This window comes from Vulpes lagopus, chromosome 5 (genome assembly GCF_018345385.1).
Source record: "Vulpes lagopus strain Blue_001 chromosome 5, ASM1834538v1, whole genome shotgun sequence".
Lineage (NCBI taxonomy): Eukaryota > Metazoa > Chordata > Mammalia > Carnivora > Canidae > Vulpes > Vulpes lagopus.
In genome coordinates this window covers 30,211,591-30,229,682 of record NC_054828.1, presented here as the reverse complement: position 1 = coordinate 30,229,682, position 18,092 = coordinate 30,211,591, and the positions used below count along the sequence as shown (strand labels likewise).

At 40.1% G+C, this 18,092-nt stretch overlaps 1 protein-coding gene across 1 annotated transcript in view; it reads left to right on the top strand.

Moving 5' to 3' along the window:
• The window catches only part of LRPPRC (leucine rich pentatricopeptide repeat containing), a 107,466-nt gene extending 96,594 nt beyond the window's left edge, over window positions 1-10,872 (top strand). The window contains exons 33-38 of the mRNA XM_041754653.1: window positions 1,585-1,724; window positions 1,856-1,971; window positions 4,451-4,525; window positions 6,457-6,541; window positions 8,510-8,652; window positions 10,715-10,872. Of these exons, the coding sequence (XP_041610587.1) occupies window positions 1,585-1,724; window positions 1,856-1,971; window positions 4,451-4,525; window positions 6,457-6,541; window positions 8,510-8,652; window positions 10,715-10,771 (616 nt within the window). The 3' untranslated portion in view covers window positions 10,772-10,872. The remainder of the gene's footprint in view (window positions 1-1,584; window positions 1,725-1,855; window positions 1,972-4,450; window positions 4,526-6,456; window positions 6,542-8,509; window positions 8,653-10,714) is intronic.
• The last annotated feature ends 7,220 nt before the right edge of the window (window positions 10,873-18,092 follow it).

The window sequence follows — 18,092 nt, the reverse complement described above, 5'->3', positions numbered from 1 at the left end:
AGTCCCGGGATCGAGTTCCACATCCGGCTCTCTGGCTCCTTGCATGGAGCCTGCTTCTCCCTCTGCCTGTGTCTCTGCCTCTCTCTCTCTCTCTCTCTCTCTCTCTCTGTGTGTGTGTGTGTGTGTGTCTATTATGAATAAATAAATAAATCTTTAAAAGAAAAAAAGTGATTAAGTTAGAAGAACAAGGAAATTAAGATCTGAATGAATTTTAAAATGTTACCATATTAAACATCATTTTATATGAGGTGGAGAATGTGTTTTTATTCACTATTAAATAATTATCTCACTAAAACCCATAAGAAAAAGGTATTAAAATAGGGTATTCGGGCAGCCCGGGTGGCTCAGAGCTTTAGCACTGCCTTCAGCCCAGGGCCTGATCCTGGAGACACGGGATCGAGTCCCACCTCCAGCTCCTTGCATGGAGCCTGCTTCTCCCCCTGCCTGTGCCTCTGCCTCTCTCTCTGTGTGTGTGTGTGTGTGTGTGTATGTTTCTCATGAATAAATAAATAAAATAAAATCTTTTTTTAAAATATATTTTAAAAAACCAGGGTATTCATTTTTATTAGAGAATTTTTATATTTAGGTAAGAATTCCAACATAAAATTGATTATTTGGATGCAGAGTACCATATCATAACTGTAAAGTATCGATCCAGGAGTACCTTGACCAAAAAGATAATCATGCAGATAATTTTTATCATAACTTGTTACACGGAGCTATGTCATTGTTTTTTGTTGTTTTTTTAAATGTAAAGACACTTTTTTTTTCTGAGAGTTTTAGTATAAATTGATTATTTTTCAAATGTGTGATATCCAACAAAAACAAATTGATGTGGCTGTGGTTGATAGACATGAAAGTAGACATTTGAAGACATCATCAGCATCTTTAAGAATTCTGAGGTATTACGCATTATCTTCACCCCATGTAGTCGGGAGTAGTTGTTAGATCGTAAAGCCAAAGTTATAGCACTTAAAAGACTTTTCATTTTATACCCAACGAGCTACAGAATCAAATTAGATATTTAAGGTAAACTATTTTAAGTTACTGTCACTGATTCTTCCATATGTAGTCATTTGATCTTATCTCCAGAGCATTGTTTTTTGTTTTCTGTGTTTTGTGTGTGTGTGTGTGTGTGTGTGTGTGTGTGTGTGTGTGTGTGTTAAGATTTTATTTATTCATGAGAGACAGACATACACAGACATAGGCAGGGGGAGAAGCAGGCTTCTTCGGGAAACCTGGTGCGGAACCTGATCCTAGGACCCTGGGATCATGACCTGAAGGCAGATGCTCTACCACTGAGTCACCCAGGCGCCCACCTGAGCATTGTTTTACAATAAGCACGTACTTCGGTTATTGTAGCATGAACTAGTGATTGCTTTTGCCACCTATTTGTGATTGAGTTCAGTTTACATGGTGGTTTTGAGCCCAGTTTACATGGTGGTTTTTATTGGGTTAGTGATAGATATGTTTCCTTTTTTTCCTAAAGTATTTGTATGTGTGAATCTCAAAGTAAGTTCTCATATTAAAACTGCCTGCAGGAAATACTTTTTTTTTTACAGTTGATTTTACTTTGTCTTACAGCAATAACATAGATGTTGCAGTAGAAAACATTGAAAATATGCTAACTTCGGGGAGTCAAACCATGGAACCCCAATACTTTGGCTTGTCATACTTATTCAGAAAAGTAATAGAGGAACAGATGGAACCAGCATTTGAAAAGAGTAAGTGAGCTTTTCTCGCTAAAGAACACAGAAGCACATTTTCTCTCTAGTGAGGCTGGACCAAATGTCGTTGGTGGGCGAGTTATACCACTGTTTAAACAAAAGGTTTCTCTTACCCGTTACTTTTTCAGTAAGCATCATGGCAGAGAGACTGGCAAATCAGTTTGCAGTTTACAAACCTGTCACTGATCTTTTCCTTCAGCTTCTGGATTCAGGCAAGGTGGATGATGCCAGAGCTCTCCTACAGGTAATGACTCACCACCCCTGAAACAATGGGCCTTGTGACTTGAGAGAACTATGAGAAATTACTAGACCTAGGTATGGCATGGTAGGGTTTTGGAAACAGAGCATGGTGCTGCCAGTACATTTAAATTCTTTATGAACCAAGGTCGCATGACAAGGGCTGGATTGTAAGTGGAGGTTGCTGGTTTTAAAGATGCCAGTCCAGGCTAGAAATGCCCTAGGACTTAAAGGGGAGTGAAGGAAGATGTGTTTTGCTGAATGATGTAAAAACAAATGTTTCTGTACAGATAGGTAATGCAAAACCATTCCTTTGATTTCCTACTTTAATTTCTCCAACACTCTAAAGACTGTACATCACCATGGCAACACAGTTTGCAAACAAAAAGTAGGAAATGTTTGCTTTTCAAGTACAGCTTCTCACTTGAATACTCAAACATTCGCAGTGCCTTATTCAAGGTTTATTAAGAGTTGAATTTGCTTTCTATTCACTTGCGTGTCACAGACACATTAAATGACAAATGCAGGTCTCTGTGGCCCGCGCTCTCAGTTAAATTAGCAATCTTCAGGGAAGGAGACAACTGTATTCATGCCATTTTAACAGCACTAAATAGAAAGCTGTGCCAAGTGCCGACAGAACGGTGGGTGATCGGAGCTGCCACTGGCAATGTACACAAACAGGCACCGCTGGGGAGCCCTTCCCAGCAGGTGGCAGTCAAACAGTCACTGCGATCCCGCCAACGGCTGTGTTTGTGTAGACTCCCTGTGTCAAATTGAGGCCCGGGACCAATCTCTGATAGTAAATAGTATTATATTCAGTTCCATTTTTACAAGCTGCGAAACACGTTAAGCAGTAGATGGGGAAGGTGAAACTGTGCCCCTGTGCTGGAGCTCTAGTTTTGATCCTTGAAGTTCATCTAGTTTGACAGACTCCAAGCCATTTTTAAAAGGAGTTCTTAAGTTTCTCTGTGTGAACAGTTTTGTAAAAGATGGAACTTGGCACTTGCCTCTTAGGCTTTTTTTTTTTACTTCTTATTCCTGGACAGGGAGAAACTCCAGCTAATTGGGAATGTTTTGGTTTGGTTTGATTTGATTACTTTTTTTCCTCCCCCCCCCCCCCCCTTCTTTTTAACAGAAAAGGCAGTTCTTGTAGATAAGGAATTTCAGGAATTCTTTCATTGTCTTACCTTACTGCTCTTAGTGTTAAAAGTTCCATCTAAAAGGAATAAACTGAGGCTTTATCTTTGTGTGTACACATATCTAAGTGTACCTACTAGGGGGTGTGCATCTCTGCTTACACATGTCAGAGTCTTCGTTCCATTTTAACACACTATTTTGATAGTTCTTTATGAAGTGGCACTTGCTGTTTCATCTGCCAGCCTGTCCTGAGCCAACATTGTCCAGGCTCTTCCTAGAGTGCGTGCTGACAGCAGCCTTAGCTGGGAGGAGGCAGGGCTGCTGCCCGTGCCCTCTAAGCTGCACTCACACAGCGGCCTGTCTAGGGCTCTGGGTGACAGCTGTGCGTTGATGCAGCAACCACAGTTTTTTCGTTGTCATCCCTTCAGTAGATGGAGGCTTCAGATGATAAACCCTTTACCCATCCTTTACCTGCTTGTCAAACAGTCAAAGATTATTCTTGCTGCAGCAAAGAATACTTTATTCACAGATGTCGAAAACATCAGTTTATAATGTAAATGTTCTGTGTGTCCCCAAAAGTTCTTTTTATACTATTCGTTTTAGTATTGACAATGTTTTAAAGCTTTGAAAGAGCAATGTGCTTTTAGAAACTTAAAAGAATGACATCTGTGATGAGTGTAAACTAAAATATTGTCTTGCCATATTTGATTTCACTATAGCATCTAAGATTGGATAGACACTTGATTTATCTGGTCTGTCACATAAACTTTTTTTTTTGAGTTTAACTTTTGTCTCTTTCTCAAGCGCTGGCTGTCTGTTGCAATGAAAGCCTTTTATAAAATAGAGAGATTGAAATCAGTCCTTTTGTATGCATAAGTGTAGGTAATTATACTTTAAAGAGAACTTGCTTTGTACATTTTAATTTTTATAAAGAAACGAGCAGTTATCTCCCTGACACCTTATTAAATGTATAATTAACCTTATGATCCCTAGCTCACTTGTGAATGCTTGGCAGAATAATTGGAGAGGAATAGTGCTTCTTTTTTTCCTCTTTCTTTGCAGTCCTAAACCTTATTCTGCGGTTGTTGAAGCATTAGTTTAATTTTTCCCTTTTCTTTTTAAACAAACTTTATACTCGCAGCGCCAAGGGCAGCATATTCACGAAAGCTCAGCATAGCTCGCATTTGTTTTCTGTTTTCTTGCCGTACAAGAATTGGTTGACGATTAGGCCTTCCCATTGGTAATGATACATTGCTATATTATTGTGAACTTTGTTAATTGGAAATATTCACCTTGGTCTACTTGTTTATCAAAAACCTTCACTTACCAAATGATGTTTCGATTTTTAGAGATGTGGTGCGATTGCTGAACAAACTTCAATCTTCTTGGTGTTCTGTATCAGGAACTCTCAGAGACCAGGAAAGGTACTGTGCTTGACTTGCTGACAGATGTGGGATGCTAGAAGCCAGCCTTATTTAGGGTGCTGAGTTTCACATAAGAGCTCTGGGTCGGTCAGTACCTTACCTAAAATCACTGTAGACACTGAAGATTTTGCTTATCTCTACTTCACTTTTTTAGATGTTGATAGAGAGTCCATTCTGGCTCCTTTGTTTTACTGGAAATGCAAAACAAGTTCACGCAGTGAATTCCCTGTTCATGTAGTTGTGTGGAAGGAGCCCTAAGAAAGGACCCTTAACGGGTGCCTGGCTGGCTCAGTAGGTGGAGCATGGGACCCCATCTTGGGGTTGTGAGTTTGAGCCCCACATTGAGGGTGGAGATAACTTTAAATAAATAGATATATAGATATCTTTAAAAAAAATAAAAAGAAAGTAAGAAAGTTGCCCTTAGAAATGGAAGAGAAATATCCTATTGCTTAGGTCATTTGGTCCATTTAATAGTGGGGAAGCGCTTGAGGAGAAAGATACTTCACTGCAGAGTGTCTCCATGCTGGTGTCTACTTCTGGCCAATTTCTCAGGTCCAAGCCATCAGGTAGATGAGCCATTTGGCTTTGAAACTAGCATTTGCCACAAATTAATGTTCTCTAGTTGTATAGTTACCTTATTTACACTAAAAGTGGTGTGTGTGTGTGTGTGTGTATAAACAGAACCAAGTGCTATTTTTGATGTTAAAAAAAAAAAACAAAATCGTATCTCCAAAAAATTTTTGTAGATATGATTTTATCATTGAGCATAGCAAACCTCATTCTTAGGTTTTTGGGGCACATATAAAGTTTCAAACTGAGGGCCAATTGTAATGTTTGTTTTATGCAAAACATTTAGGTTTCCAGTCTGAGAGGTCTGCTTCTCCTTAATTTCCCCCACACTAACACACTGGTTTTTGTTTTTAAAATGTACCTAATTGCACTTTTTATGTCTTATATTTATTTATAGCAAATTGCTTTTCAAAAATATTTAGTTACCTTTTATTTTTCCTTTCAAAGAGACTATTTTTTAAATTTGTGATTAAAAAGTATGAGACATCCAAAAAGCACTTGGCACTCTACATCTCTGTGCCCATATGCCAAGTATCTACTGCCTTGCATGGAAGACAGACAGGAAGTGTCCCGTAATATATTTGCTCAGAACATTCCTCTCAGGAGACTAAATTGCAGGAAGTCCTGGAAGGATTCAGATCCAGTTATATAGATTGACTGAATAAATGTGTAATGAGTGAATTAGAATTTTTTAAAATTCCACTTATATTGTCTAGCTATTTGACAGTAGGATAAATAAGATATAGTTTCTTTTGTGAGCTGAGAACATGACATAAAGGTATAGAAATCCATCCTTGATTTATCGAGCAATATCAGAAGCAATATCAGAACGTGTTTGGTTATCACTAGGGTGTGGCAGGTATGTATTCACTATAGGAACTAAACCCATAGGTTTGTCCAGATAACCTCTGAAAGTACTCAAGTAAACATTCCACTGAGATCTGGAAATGGCTCTGTTTATATACAAGGCAGGGAAAACTTCAGAATGTTTAATCAAATTCTTCATTTTATTTAAAAATCTTGGCACCTTAAGATACAGTTAATATATCTTTGTACCCTTTGGGATTTTATAACTTCTTGGGAAGGTTACCAGTTGACAAAAGAAGCAATCTTTATGATATGTTAGAAAATTATTCATAGACATGTGAATGGAATTTCATTAACTTTTGAAAAATGCTTGTTTTGGCTGTAAATTATTAAATCAATAAATACTAAGATATACAGAAGGGGGAAAAGGTAATGAATTGAATAGACAGTTGTGTAGTAATTGTGAAGATTTTCTGATATAATGTCCATATATCAGTGTTTTATTTCACTCTTCTTTCAAGTTGTGGTAACATTTCCTATATTTAATTTTCTAGGCATCCACTCTGAAGTCTTTGTTAGAATTGATTCCTGAATTAGTTGAAAAGGAAGAAGTATACACTTCTGCCATGAAATGCTGTGGTAATAAGTTTAATCTGACTTTGTTATTTAAGTGATTTAGATATTTGTTGTATAGTCAACTAAGTTAGTCTTTAGCTCAAAGACCGTAATCCTAAATATCAGGTAACTATGATATAAATAATTGATTTAGCTTTAGAATATGTTTTAAAACTATGAGAAAAAATATGTAATTATTCATAGAACTAACATAAGAGTATTCACTGAGCATCCTTGGCTGGGCCCAGCTATGTTGAATAGGATCCCAGACTCCAGAAAGCCCTGGAAGTCCCCTTGGGTGAATACACCTGGAAGCAGTCTAGTCTCCCCAAGGCCACCTAAAACAACATGAAATAGATACATATTTGAGACTATCACGTGACTTGTCTTGTTCCTTTGGTACCCTCCCCACCTGCCTATACTTGTGAAATAACAGATCCCTTAATTAAAAAAATGGGCCCCAAGATTTTACTTTAAATCACAGTTGAAATTCCAGTCTTCTAAGCAGATGATTGCCAGCTCATCACACATGAAAGGGAACTAGGCTAAAGTCTTCTCAGTAATCAAGATAAGTGTAAGCATTTCCTCTCTAGTTATGATCACCTGTCCATCTGCCACCCACTGATCTGCTCATGTGAGGCAAGGGGCAATTAAAGAATTACTTTATTGATTTTATTGTTGTCAGAACAATAAACTGCAATCAGAATTAGTAAATTGGTTCTCTGTTTTCCACCCTTACAAGGGGACCATGATATATTTCAAAATAGAGGAAGTAATCCTAAAACTTCTCATGGTGCCTGGGTGGCTCAGTGGGTTAAGCATCTGCCTTAGACTCAGGTCGTGATCCTGGGATCCTAAGATCAAACCCTCCATCAGGCTCCCTGCTCAGTGCAGAATCTGCTCCTCCCAACCCACCACTCCCCGCCTGTGTTCCCTCTTTCTTGTGCTCCTTCTCAAATAAATAAATAAAATCTTTTTAAAAAATCATAAAACTTCTCAAAGTTTTGGGTTTGGGAGATGTTAAATAATGACTACCAGGAAATAGTGTCAAACAGCATAAAACTGCTACTAAATTATGTAATGTCGCTCGGGAATTGGGATGGGGAGGAGCCGGGAGACCATGAAGGTAGTAACAGGCCACATGGGAGAGTTTTCTGAGTAGCTTCCTGGACAATAGTAGAGCTTGAGGTGAGCCCTTGACAGTGGCAAACAAGGGCTTTGGTCCCTGTGGGGACCAGTTTTCCTGTAGAGAGGAAATTGACTTCACCCAAACTGCAAAAATCTGACAGTTGATGAGTCATCCATGCTCACTCCCTTTGGGGAGATACTTAATTTACAATAGGAGAATGTATTGCCAGTCTTTTTGGTGTTGTTTAGCTGATGATCTTCATTTTTTTTTTTTTTTTTTTTTTTACTATTTTATTTATTTATTGATGAGATACACAGAGAGAGGCAGAGATACTGGCAGAGGGAGAAGCAGGCTCCATGCAGGGAGCCTGATGTGGGACTTGATCCCAGGACTCCAGGATCATGCCCTGGGCCAGAGGCAGGTGCTAAACCGCTGAGCCACCCAGGGATCCCCCTGATGATCTTCATCTTGATGTAGATCTAGACTTCCCCATAATTTACACGACCCTCACCACAGTAGTCCTTGAGTTAGCTTGATTTCAAGTGTGGTTTTAAGCAGAAGCAGGTTGGGTGGTGTGTGTTTACTTAGTGATTGAGGACTTTGGTTTGTGGTCACTTTAACTGTCATGGGTCTTTTAATAGCCTTATTTGTCCTCATCTCTTTCATCCTGAATGATGCTGAATGAGAGGTGTGGGGAGGAGTGAGGGACCTGTGGACTCTGAGTGTGGCGTTTTGTTGAAATTAGTTAAGTATTCTTTTGCCTTGGGATAAAGGGGTTCAGGAATCCCTGAGTGGCTAAGTGTTGTTGGGAAAAGAGGAAGGTAGATTGTCTTCATCTGTGATTAATAATATCTTTTTTCCAGTCTTAGACAAGGATGCTGTATCTGCTAAAGTGCTATATGAAAATCTGATTGCAAGGAATATAAAATTGAATGATCTGTTACTAAAGCGTTATGCAGTTTTGCTGAAGAGTGCTGGAGAGCCTGTCCCCTTCACCGAACCCCCTGTGAGTATTTCTTAATTAAGGGGAGGAAATACCTCTAGAGATTTCTGTATGCTCTGTATTAATGTGTAGAAAAAGTAAGTTGAATACTTAATTGCATACGGATTAGATCTCTGTGAAGAAGCCTCGGAGGAAGGCTTCAGGAACTGAGCAGTCATGCTGCGGGTTTGGCTGTGGGAGAACATAGCCCTCTGGGGCTGAGGTTTGAAATAGAAGGTCAATTTCAGACCTTCAACTATAGGTATGGATTTATCAAATGTCCTTGGGGCAATTCTCTCATCATTTCAACTTGAAATAGGATTTAATGGCCTGTATTTCAATAGCCAAGCACATTGTCTCCCTGTGAATTACTTGTTCATTTCAAGCAAGTTGGTTATTTCTTAATCTAGGATTTTTTTTTTTTTTTAGGTAGAATTGACATAATAGTTTCAAGTATGTAATGTAATGATTCCATATGTGTGTATATAGCAAAAGGATCACCACAGTAAATCCATTAACATCCATCACCACACAGTTGGGAATTTTTTTCTTGTAATGAGAATGTTGAAGATCCACTCTCCTAGCTACTTTCCAATATTCAATACAGTATTAAGTAGAGTCACTGTGCTGGATGTTACCTCCCTATGGCGTGATCGTTTTATAACTGGAAATTTGTACATTTTGACTCCCTTTCACCCCTTCTGCCCACCTGAGGCAACCCCCAGTCTGTTATCTATACCCATGAGCTTGGGGTTTTTTGTTTGTTTTTTGATTTTTTGTTTTTGTTTTTTAGATTCCACATAAGTGAGATTATATGCTATTTATCTTTTCTTTCTGATTTATTCCATTTAGCTTAATGCTCTCAAGGTCCATCCATGTTGTTGCAAATGGCACAGTTTTTTTCTTTTTTATGACTGAATAATGTTCATATATATCTCATATATGTGTGTATCATATATTCATATATCACCTTTTCCTTATCCACCCATCCATTGATGGACACTTACTTGCATTATCTATCTCCATGTGCTGGACTACTGTAAATAATCAGTGAATAGTGAACATGAGGTTGCATATCTTTTCAAATTGGTTTTGATTTCTTTTGATTAATATTGAGTAGTGCACTTCCTGGATCAAATGATATTTCCATCTTTAGTTTTTTGAGGAACCTCCATACTGTTTTCTATGGTGGCTATACCACTTTACATTCCCACCGACAGTGCATGAGGTGCCCTTTTCTCCACATCCTCACCAGCACTTTTTATTTCTTGTCTTTCATATCGCAGACATTCTGACAAGTATGAGGTGCTCATTGTGGTTTTGATTTGCATTTCTGTGGTGATAAGTGGCGTTGAGCCCCTTTTCATGTGTCTGTTTACCATCTGGAGGTCTTCTTTGAAAAATGTCTTTTCAGGTCCTCAGCCCATTTTTACTCAGTTGCCCAGGACATTTTGTATTGTTTTATTCTATTTTAATAAGAGAAATCATACATGTGGGGCGCCTAGATGGCTCAGCCCATTAAGCTGATTTCAGCTCAGGTCATGATCGTGGAGTCCTGAGATCAGCCCGCATAGGGCTCCTTGCTCAGCGGGGTGTCTTTTTCCTCTGCCCCTCACCCTGCTCATGCTGTCTCACGACTGCTCTTTCTCTGACTCAAATAAATAAAATCTTTTTAAAAAGAGAGAGAAATCAAAAAAAAAAAAAAAAGAGAGAGAGAGAAATCATACATGCAGAATTTTTTTTATTGTGTCATTAAGCTGCAAGTCAGTACTCATGTTTATTTGAACCTTCCGTAGTCAGGCATAAATGGCTGCACACACATCACATGTGTGCACACAGTGGAGGCTCTCAGTGCTAGCTTTAACTCTGGACTTGGGCCCTTCAGCTAGTGATTCCGTGAGCAGAAAGGAGTGCTGAGGCTTGAGGGGATAGCAGTTGCCATGGGCCCGGTGGTCTTTGCTATCAGTTTGTAGCACGTTATGACTTTTGAGGGTTTGGTTTGGTTTTTTATGACTTGAGTTTTGTGCCATCAATTCTCACTGATAACTACTCCTATAACTTCCCTCCCTTTTTGTCTCCTTAACAGGAAAACATCCAATTTTATAGAAAGCAGCTAAGGGATTCAAGGAAAGACCCTTTGTGAAACAAGTAGGCAGTACTTTATTTCCTGTGTATTTGTGACTCAATGTCTAAAATGTTATTTTTTAAGTATATTTGAGAGGACAATAAAAAACTGAAAAGTTACTTTGTGTATTTTTTTATTCATAATGTATATGTTCAACACTTTATTGACAATACTGTGTGCAGGTATGCATGTAGTCACTAGACTTTCTTGGGGTTTTGCCTACAACATAAATCTGTGGCATTTTCTTTGCGGCTTCTGATGTTTGAAGCTGTCAGTTTTCAGGGTTCTTCTCCTAGTGACTCTTCAGGTTCCCTGCTCTGTTTTGTTCATTATTTTCATAAAAATGTTATTCCTTTATTGAAGATTTGCTTGCTAATATTGTCTATCTGAAAATTTTGGAGCTAGACAAAATGATAGTGAGCTTTCTAAGGCTTTCCTGCTCCATAATAGGAATTTGCTTCATGTGTGAAACCCTACATAATCTTCCACTTTTGTAGATTTTTGGCACCAGCAGGCATGTTATATTATAAGTCATCACATCTAGCACTCATCTTCCAATGAGAAATGGAAACTTAGAGACTGTCCCTTGCCTTTGGTCAGGGTGCTCTTTGCCAGTGCCTAGATGTTCCCCACTATGCTTTTCCCTTCTACCACGGAGGCTTCTGAAAGGCTCTGTTCATAGCCATCTGTAACACTGAGCCCTAGCCATGACTTTGATCATGGAGCAGAGCAGTGCATTTCCTCTTGGCTTGGTTTCACGTTTGCCAACACAAGTACACCAGGCTTTCTTACTTCATACTCATCCTTTGAATATGTGATTTTATATATGAAGGACATTGTGGTTTATTTTTTTTTTTTTTAATTTTTATTTATTTATGATAGTCACACAGAGAGAGAGAGAGAGAGGCAGACACAGGCAGGGAGAGAAGCAGGCTCCATGCACTGGGAGCCCGATGTGGGATTCGATCCCGGGTCTCCAGGATCGCACCCTGGGCCAAAGGCAGGTGCCAAACCGCTGCGCCACCCAGGGACCCCACATTGTGGTTTATATTCAGTTTTATCAGTTATCAGACTTTCATGTCTATCAGTATCTACAGTCAGTAGTTACTATAAAAGAATTCATGCTGGGTTGTGAAACAGTTTGCCATTACAAATATTTCTTAATATGTAACAGTGACCTATTTGAGGATTAGGTAATCTATTACCAAAAATGTTGAAAATGTTTTATTTTAGGTTATCCTCATTTGGTATATTCCTTATCCACTTGAAGTCAGTGGTTCCCACTACTTACATGAGGGGAGACCTTGCCTTGAAGGAAGACCTGGCCTCATGCTGGTTGTCCTACTCACCTGAGTTATGGACCCAGCTGTCCTTCATCTAGAGCCTACAGATGCCATTAAAAGGGAGGGGTTGATGGAGGGAAGCCAAGAAGGAAATGTCATCATGGCATTGGCTGTGCTTTCCTTCATCTCTGTTTTGTGGAGTTAGACCAAAGGGTACAGAGGCTTTGGCCGATCCCAAGGCCCAGCCTAGAGGACTCTCCTTTGTTTGCTCCCCAGGTGTGGGACCTGTACCTGTTATGGCTATACCCATATTGCCCGACTGGCCATGAGCCTCACGCCATTAGTGATTCTGCTGCAGCAGGCCTTATGTTTTGCAGTTACGCTAACCATAAGTTAGTGAAGCAACATTTTATTGACATTCATTCAAATAGGTCTCTCAGATGAGGCATAACCTTGGGGCATACACTGGACTTCCCAGTATTGTCTGGGCCAGAGATTGAGGGTACAGTCTTATTGCATGAAGTGACTCTAAGCCATCCTTGAATATTGACTGGTAAAATGCAAGGCAGTGCAGGGGAAATAGGTACAAATCCCTCATCTAGCCTTCTAAACAGCACTTATGGCTTCCCCTTTTGAATTTAAATATTTAAAGTTTAATTGTATATACCAGGTGGGCTAAGAAATGCTTTCTAAATATCTAATAGAAAAATTGAAACAAATAGAAATAGAGAGCACATACAATTATAGCACTCAATACATTTTAGACTAAGCAAACAGCTAACTCTAAAAATTAAATGTCATAGTAAACTTGGGAAGTATAAAATGTTTTATATGTAATTGTATGTTCGTGTATTTGAACCTAATGTAATTTTAATGTGAAATGCTTTGAATAAATTATAGTCCAAAAACTTGTGAGCTTCTGCATTTTAATCTTATCAAATTTTTACATAATCACTTTTATCATTTCAAGGAATTTAGCCTTAAAAATTTTTTTTACTCTTAAAATTTTAAACTAAAAATTGGTAGTCTGTCGCAGCCAGAATTTCTTTGCTAAATGGTGTATAGTGTGTGTGTAGAGAACCAATAATAATATCACAACTTCTCTGTTGTAAGGACAAGTAAATATTTGAGGGTACAAGGTTAGCGAGAATTAATAGTAGGGGTGGATATATGGTAAATGGACACTGAACATGAAGGGGTTTTTATCTGTATTGTCAGAAGGAACATTCCACAGCTACACAGGTGTCTGGGACCGCTACACAGGATGGTCCCGGGCACACTTCGCCCCACTTGCATTATTAACCTGCTGTCCCTTTCTCTGGCGTGTTTACTGCAGCTTCTCTGCCCTTCTCCCCACCTAGTGTATTAGTTGTCTCTCCAGGACTCCTGGAGCCATTTAAAAGAGCAAGTATCATGCAGCTTGTGAACTCCCAAGGCCTGGTTCCCTATGTTGGGTCTGTAGCTCCAGACTTTGCATAGCCGTGGCCGCAGGCCGCCAGGGTACTGTTGTCAAGTCCCATCTGCTCTTTGGTGCCAGCTATGGGCACCCACTACCGTGCATTGGGCACCCCTCTTACCTCATGTTCACGAGGAGAAACTGGGCTTACAGAAGTTACTTTACCCACAATGATCAGAATCACGGTGATCTAGCACATGGCCAGGACTCCCGACTTCCCAAAAAAAACCCAATACAGTTAAATCTTACATTCAGTTAAAAATCCAGTTAAAATTCGAATTTGAATCTCTAAATTGTTAGGATATTTCTGCTTTAAAGACAAAGCAAGGTTTTACATTAAAACAAATGTTCCCAGGCTGGACAGCTTTACATTGTATGATGATTTTCCTCCATTTATTCAAACATGCAGTGCTTGGCATAAATGCCAAATTTGTGAATTCCGGTAAATTACTAAGTAAGCTTTGTGTTGCAAATTGTTCTTCCCTGTACAATTTATTCCTCAAGTCTGCAGTGGGTACTCTACACACTTTTTCTTGTGTTTGAGCACAATTTTCATTTAATATTTGTCTTTCGACAAACCAATATTTGTAGAGTTTCTATAAAGTGCAAGCAACATTCCTAAAGTATGGTCGAGCTAATAGCTGCAGGGGGTACACAATCATGGTAATTTATCACTTTGCTGTTTCCATTAGAAATTTATCCTGCTTTCAGACCCATGGACTTTACAAAGCCCACATTATGCAGCCTTAGTACAAATAAAGGAAATGGCTGCATCTGCAAATTCAAAATAAGCACTTCTTTTTTCTTTTTTGCACGAAGAAAAGAAAACATCTGGTTCAGGCAGAGCAAAAACACTGAACCGACTTCATACTTACTGCCTCTGCACGTTTGTTTGCACATTGGCCGGCTACTGGGATCCATGTTTGCAGAGATCTCTTGAAAGCAGTATCTTCACCAACCCTGCTCCAGGCATGCATTTGCTGAAATTCTCTTCATTATTTACTTGGCTTTTGTCGTTTCTTCCCCTAGACTGTGAGCTCTACTGGTGCTCTGCAGACACACTAGTTAGAACCAGGCACTGGTAGGCACCTGGTTGTACATCATCGAATGAAGCAACGAACAGCGCCTGTCCTGCTTTCCACGCCATGTTCTTTTGGAGAGGTGTGCGTTGCATTTATTGGACAGTTTCCCCACATGCACACTTGTATTCCTAAGAGGTCAGAGATGCCATTCTGTAGCTCAGAGCTAGGATACTGGGAGTCCAGGCCCAAGAAATTGTTCAAAACCTATGTTCCCACGTGAAATCATGTTCAAGTTTACCGCCAAGAGGAGGAGGAGGAGGGCTTTCAAATCATGATGGAAGCAGCTTCAGTGCAAGAGGGATCAACAAAAATAAAGAGCTTCACTTTTTATCATGGGGCAGTGAAGCTTTTTAGCAGTTTGGGGAAACAAGGAATAGCTCTGGCTTACAAAAAGATGAGCATGGGCACTGTTAAATGGAAAGCTGAGAAGTATTATCAGCCTTTGAGTTGGTGTGCATTAAAAAAAAATCTCAACCTATTGCTTAAAATATTACTGTTTTGTTAGCTGCTACTACCACAGGTGCTGCTGTTCCCCAGCTGCCAGCAGAAAATGGGTGGTGTTCCATCTGCCTGCCGCCTCCCCTGCCATAGTGGTCTCAGGCAGAAACCAGATAATAGGGACCAGGCTATTCCTCTGTTCCCTGGCCACTTTAAAGGAAGAACCAATCCTATCAAAAACAAATGACAGAGGAGATTTGAATGATCTAGTTTAGATTATGAAAATAAGAGTGTTTGCTTTCAGGCATGAACACTGGCTGTATTCTTGAAAGGAGAACAGGTCAGCCAGCAAGATGCTTCCTCACTCTGCTTCCCAGTCCCTCCTTGCTCTCCCCCTTGGAGCCTGATTGGTGCTCCAGGCACGTGGCTGGGCTGAAGGAAGGGACCTCTGCTAAGTGACTAATACTTGGGTCTCAGTAGAGACCCTATGGTTACCAGGTCTGTGGTTAGCACTTAGATTTGGTGTCCATTTAAATGTCCCTGCTGCTAGCTGTTGAATTTGGATTCAAAACAAGAGGTCGAGTAGAAGAAAACAAGTAGAAGATCTCTGTGAACCTGACTGGTGAGACTAGCTTGACCCAGGGCAAGATTAGGTCTTAAATCATTTTTATAGGAGCAAGAGCAGGAAAAAAGGATCCCATCAGAAATACTGAGTCAGGAGCCTGGGTGACTTCAGTCAGTTAAGTGTCCAACTCTTGGTCTCAGCTCTGATCTTGATCTCAGGGTTGTGAGCTCATCAAGCCCTGTGTTGGGCTCCACTATGGAGTCTACTTTTAAAAAACAAAATAAATATTTTGAGTCCATACAGGTAATTACTTTCTGCTTAATTAAAATTTCCCTGTCAATAGCATGATTTGAGATCGGATGGTTTAAAATGCAAATTTCAAAACCTTCACGTTCTGATTAAGGGTCTATAAAGCCTACAGCCTTGGGACAAATCCAGCATATTGCCTTTTTTAATAAATCAATGTTTCACTGGGTCACAGCCATACCAGCTGTACTTTAGAATTGTCTGTGGTGGCTCTCACACTACAACAGAGTTGAGTAGTCGAGACAAGGCACTGTGGCCCTCAAAGCCTGAAAACCTGACCCTTAACAGGAAGAGTTTGCAACCCCTGCTCTTGATAATTACTCACAAGCAGATCTCTCCCCCTTTCAGTGCAGGAAGAGGCCGAATAGACAACCTGCATGCTCTTGGAGGAAGTTTGGTTTTTTGGTCTTGTTTCAAGAAACAGACCCCTGAAATCAGAATCTCTGGGGGTGGGTCCAGGGTGAGCAATTAGGGTGGAGAACCAGGATGCTCCAGCAAAAAAAGAAATGGCAGCTACTGGATTTCTCCCATTCTCCAGCCTTGGCACTTTGCCCCCTTTCCCCACAGTCCTGCACACCAGAGCCTACTGAGTCATTAAAGCCCCTGGAGACTGGCCAAAACTCAGATGATGTACCCCAGTGGCTGTCCTACTACATGTTGGAATCCCTGAGGAGTTAATGAAAAAAAAAGCCTAACATCCTCTTCCTCCTCCCTTCTCCATACAGGCCTAAAGCCTTTAGGTAACCACAGTATGGTTATGGGAAGAGAAGCCAGAATGTGCTGAAATAGGATGAGGAAGGCATCTGTGCAGACTATGGGGCAGCTTGATACAGGAGATACAGCCCCAGCAGGGTGAGAAGGGTATCCACATACTAGAAAAAATGTGGTGTAGATGGGAGGTTGGTTATATACAGGGGATTAACCAAATGAAAAAATATGAAGGCCACTGGAATCCAGGTTTCTTGCAATTGGAAAAGGGAGATACAAATACAGAAAGGAAGAAAATTAGAATCAACTCTGTGGTGTACTGCAATTTGAGAATCGGATGTATTCGTGTGAACTCACAGGTACAGGTAGGTGTTTATAAGTGTGCATGTGCACATGTACACACACACATGCAGACCTGTGTACATATGTATGCATTCTCAACTTTGTCTCCTGAGAGGGCCTGGGGGTAGTGATGTCCCAGTAGCAATGAGCAGACTAATCACTCAGATCTTGGTTTCTAAATACCATTTTTCACTTAAAAAAATCCAAGATTTTTTAAAGAAATGTCTGCTTTTCTAAGCACTGGGTCTAAGGACTGGGGGTGGAAAAGTACAAGATGAGCCTGAAACACTTTTTTGTCAGTGTTCACACAATATGGAGACAGATCAAAAGATGCAGAGGTCCACTTGAATGGGCACCCAGGGCCAAATCAGGGATGATTAGAACATAAAAATTAATAATGATATTAAGGGGTTATACCCATTGAATAAAACAGGAAACTACAAGTTTATATTGATGTAAACTAAAAAATGAATAAATGGAAGCTTAATGAGCAACAGGTAACGTACATTTCAAAGCACCTATCTACAAAATCCTTATGAATTACCAAAGAAGGGACTCGGTTGTGGAGAGGCTCAGCAGACATGCCTTGGGTCAAGGGAGCCGAGTGCACACCTTCAGTACAGGACAAACTGCAATCTTCACCAATAGGATTCAGCGAGAAGGGTGTGTCACTTCTGTGACATGTCTGCCAAAGGAAATCCCTGTGATATCCCATCAAATTTCTGATCTGAGTCCCATCATGAAAATATACCAAACCCAAATTGAGGGCTTTTCTGCAAAATCTTCAAGTGTCAAGGTCACAAAGGTCAAGGAAAATTGAGGACCGTTCTAAAACGAAGATCAAAGAGAATGGACAACTAGATCTGCTTGATCCTTTTTGCTATGAAGGACCTTGTCAGAACAACTACTGAATCTTGAGTTGGGCCTGCCCTTTGGATGGTAGCAATGTAACCATGTCACAATATGCCATGTTACAATGTAGCAGCGGAAGTACCCTAAGTTTCATGGCTGTGTGTAAAAGGGCAGTGTGCTAGAGCACTGCTGCTCAAACTCAGGTACACATATCACCTGGGGATCTTCTAAAAATGCAGATTCGGATTCAGGTGGTCGGGTGGAGTGTGAGACTGACTCTGCCTAACCAGTTCCCAAGTAAGGTCCT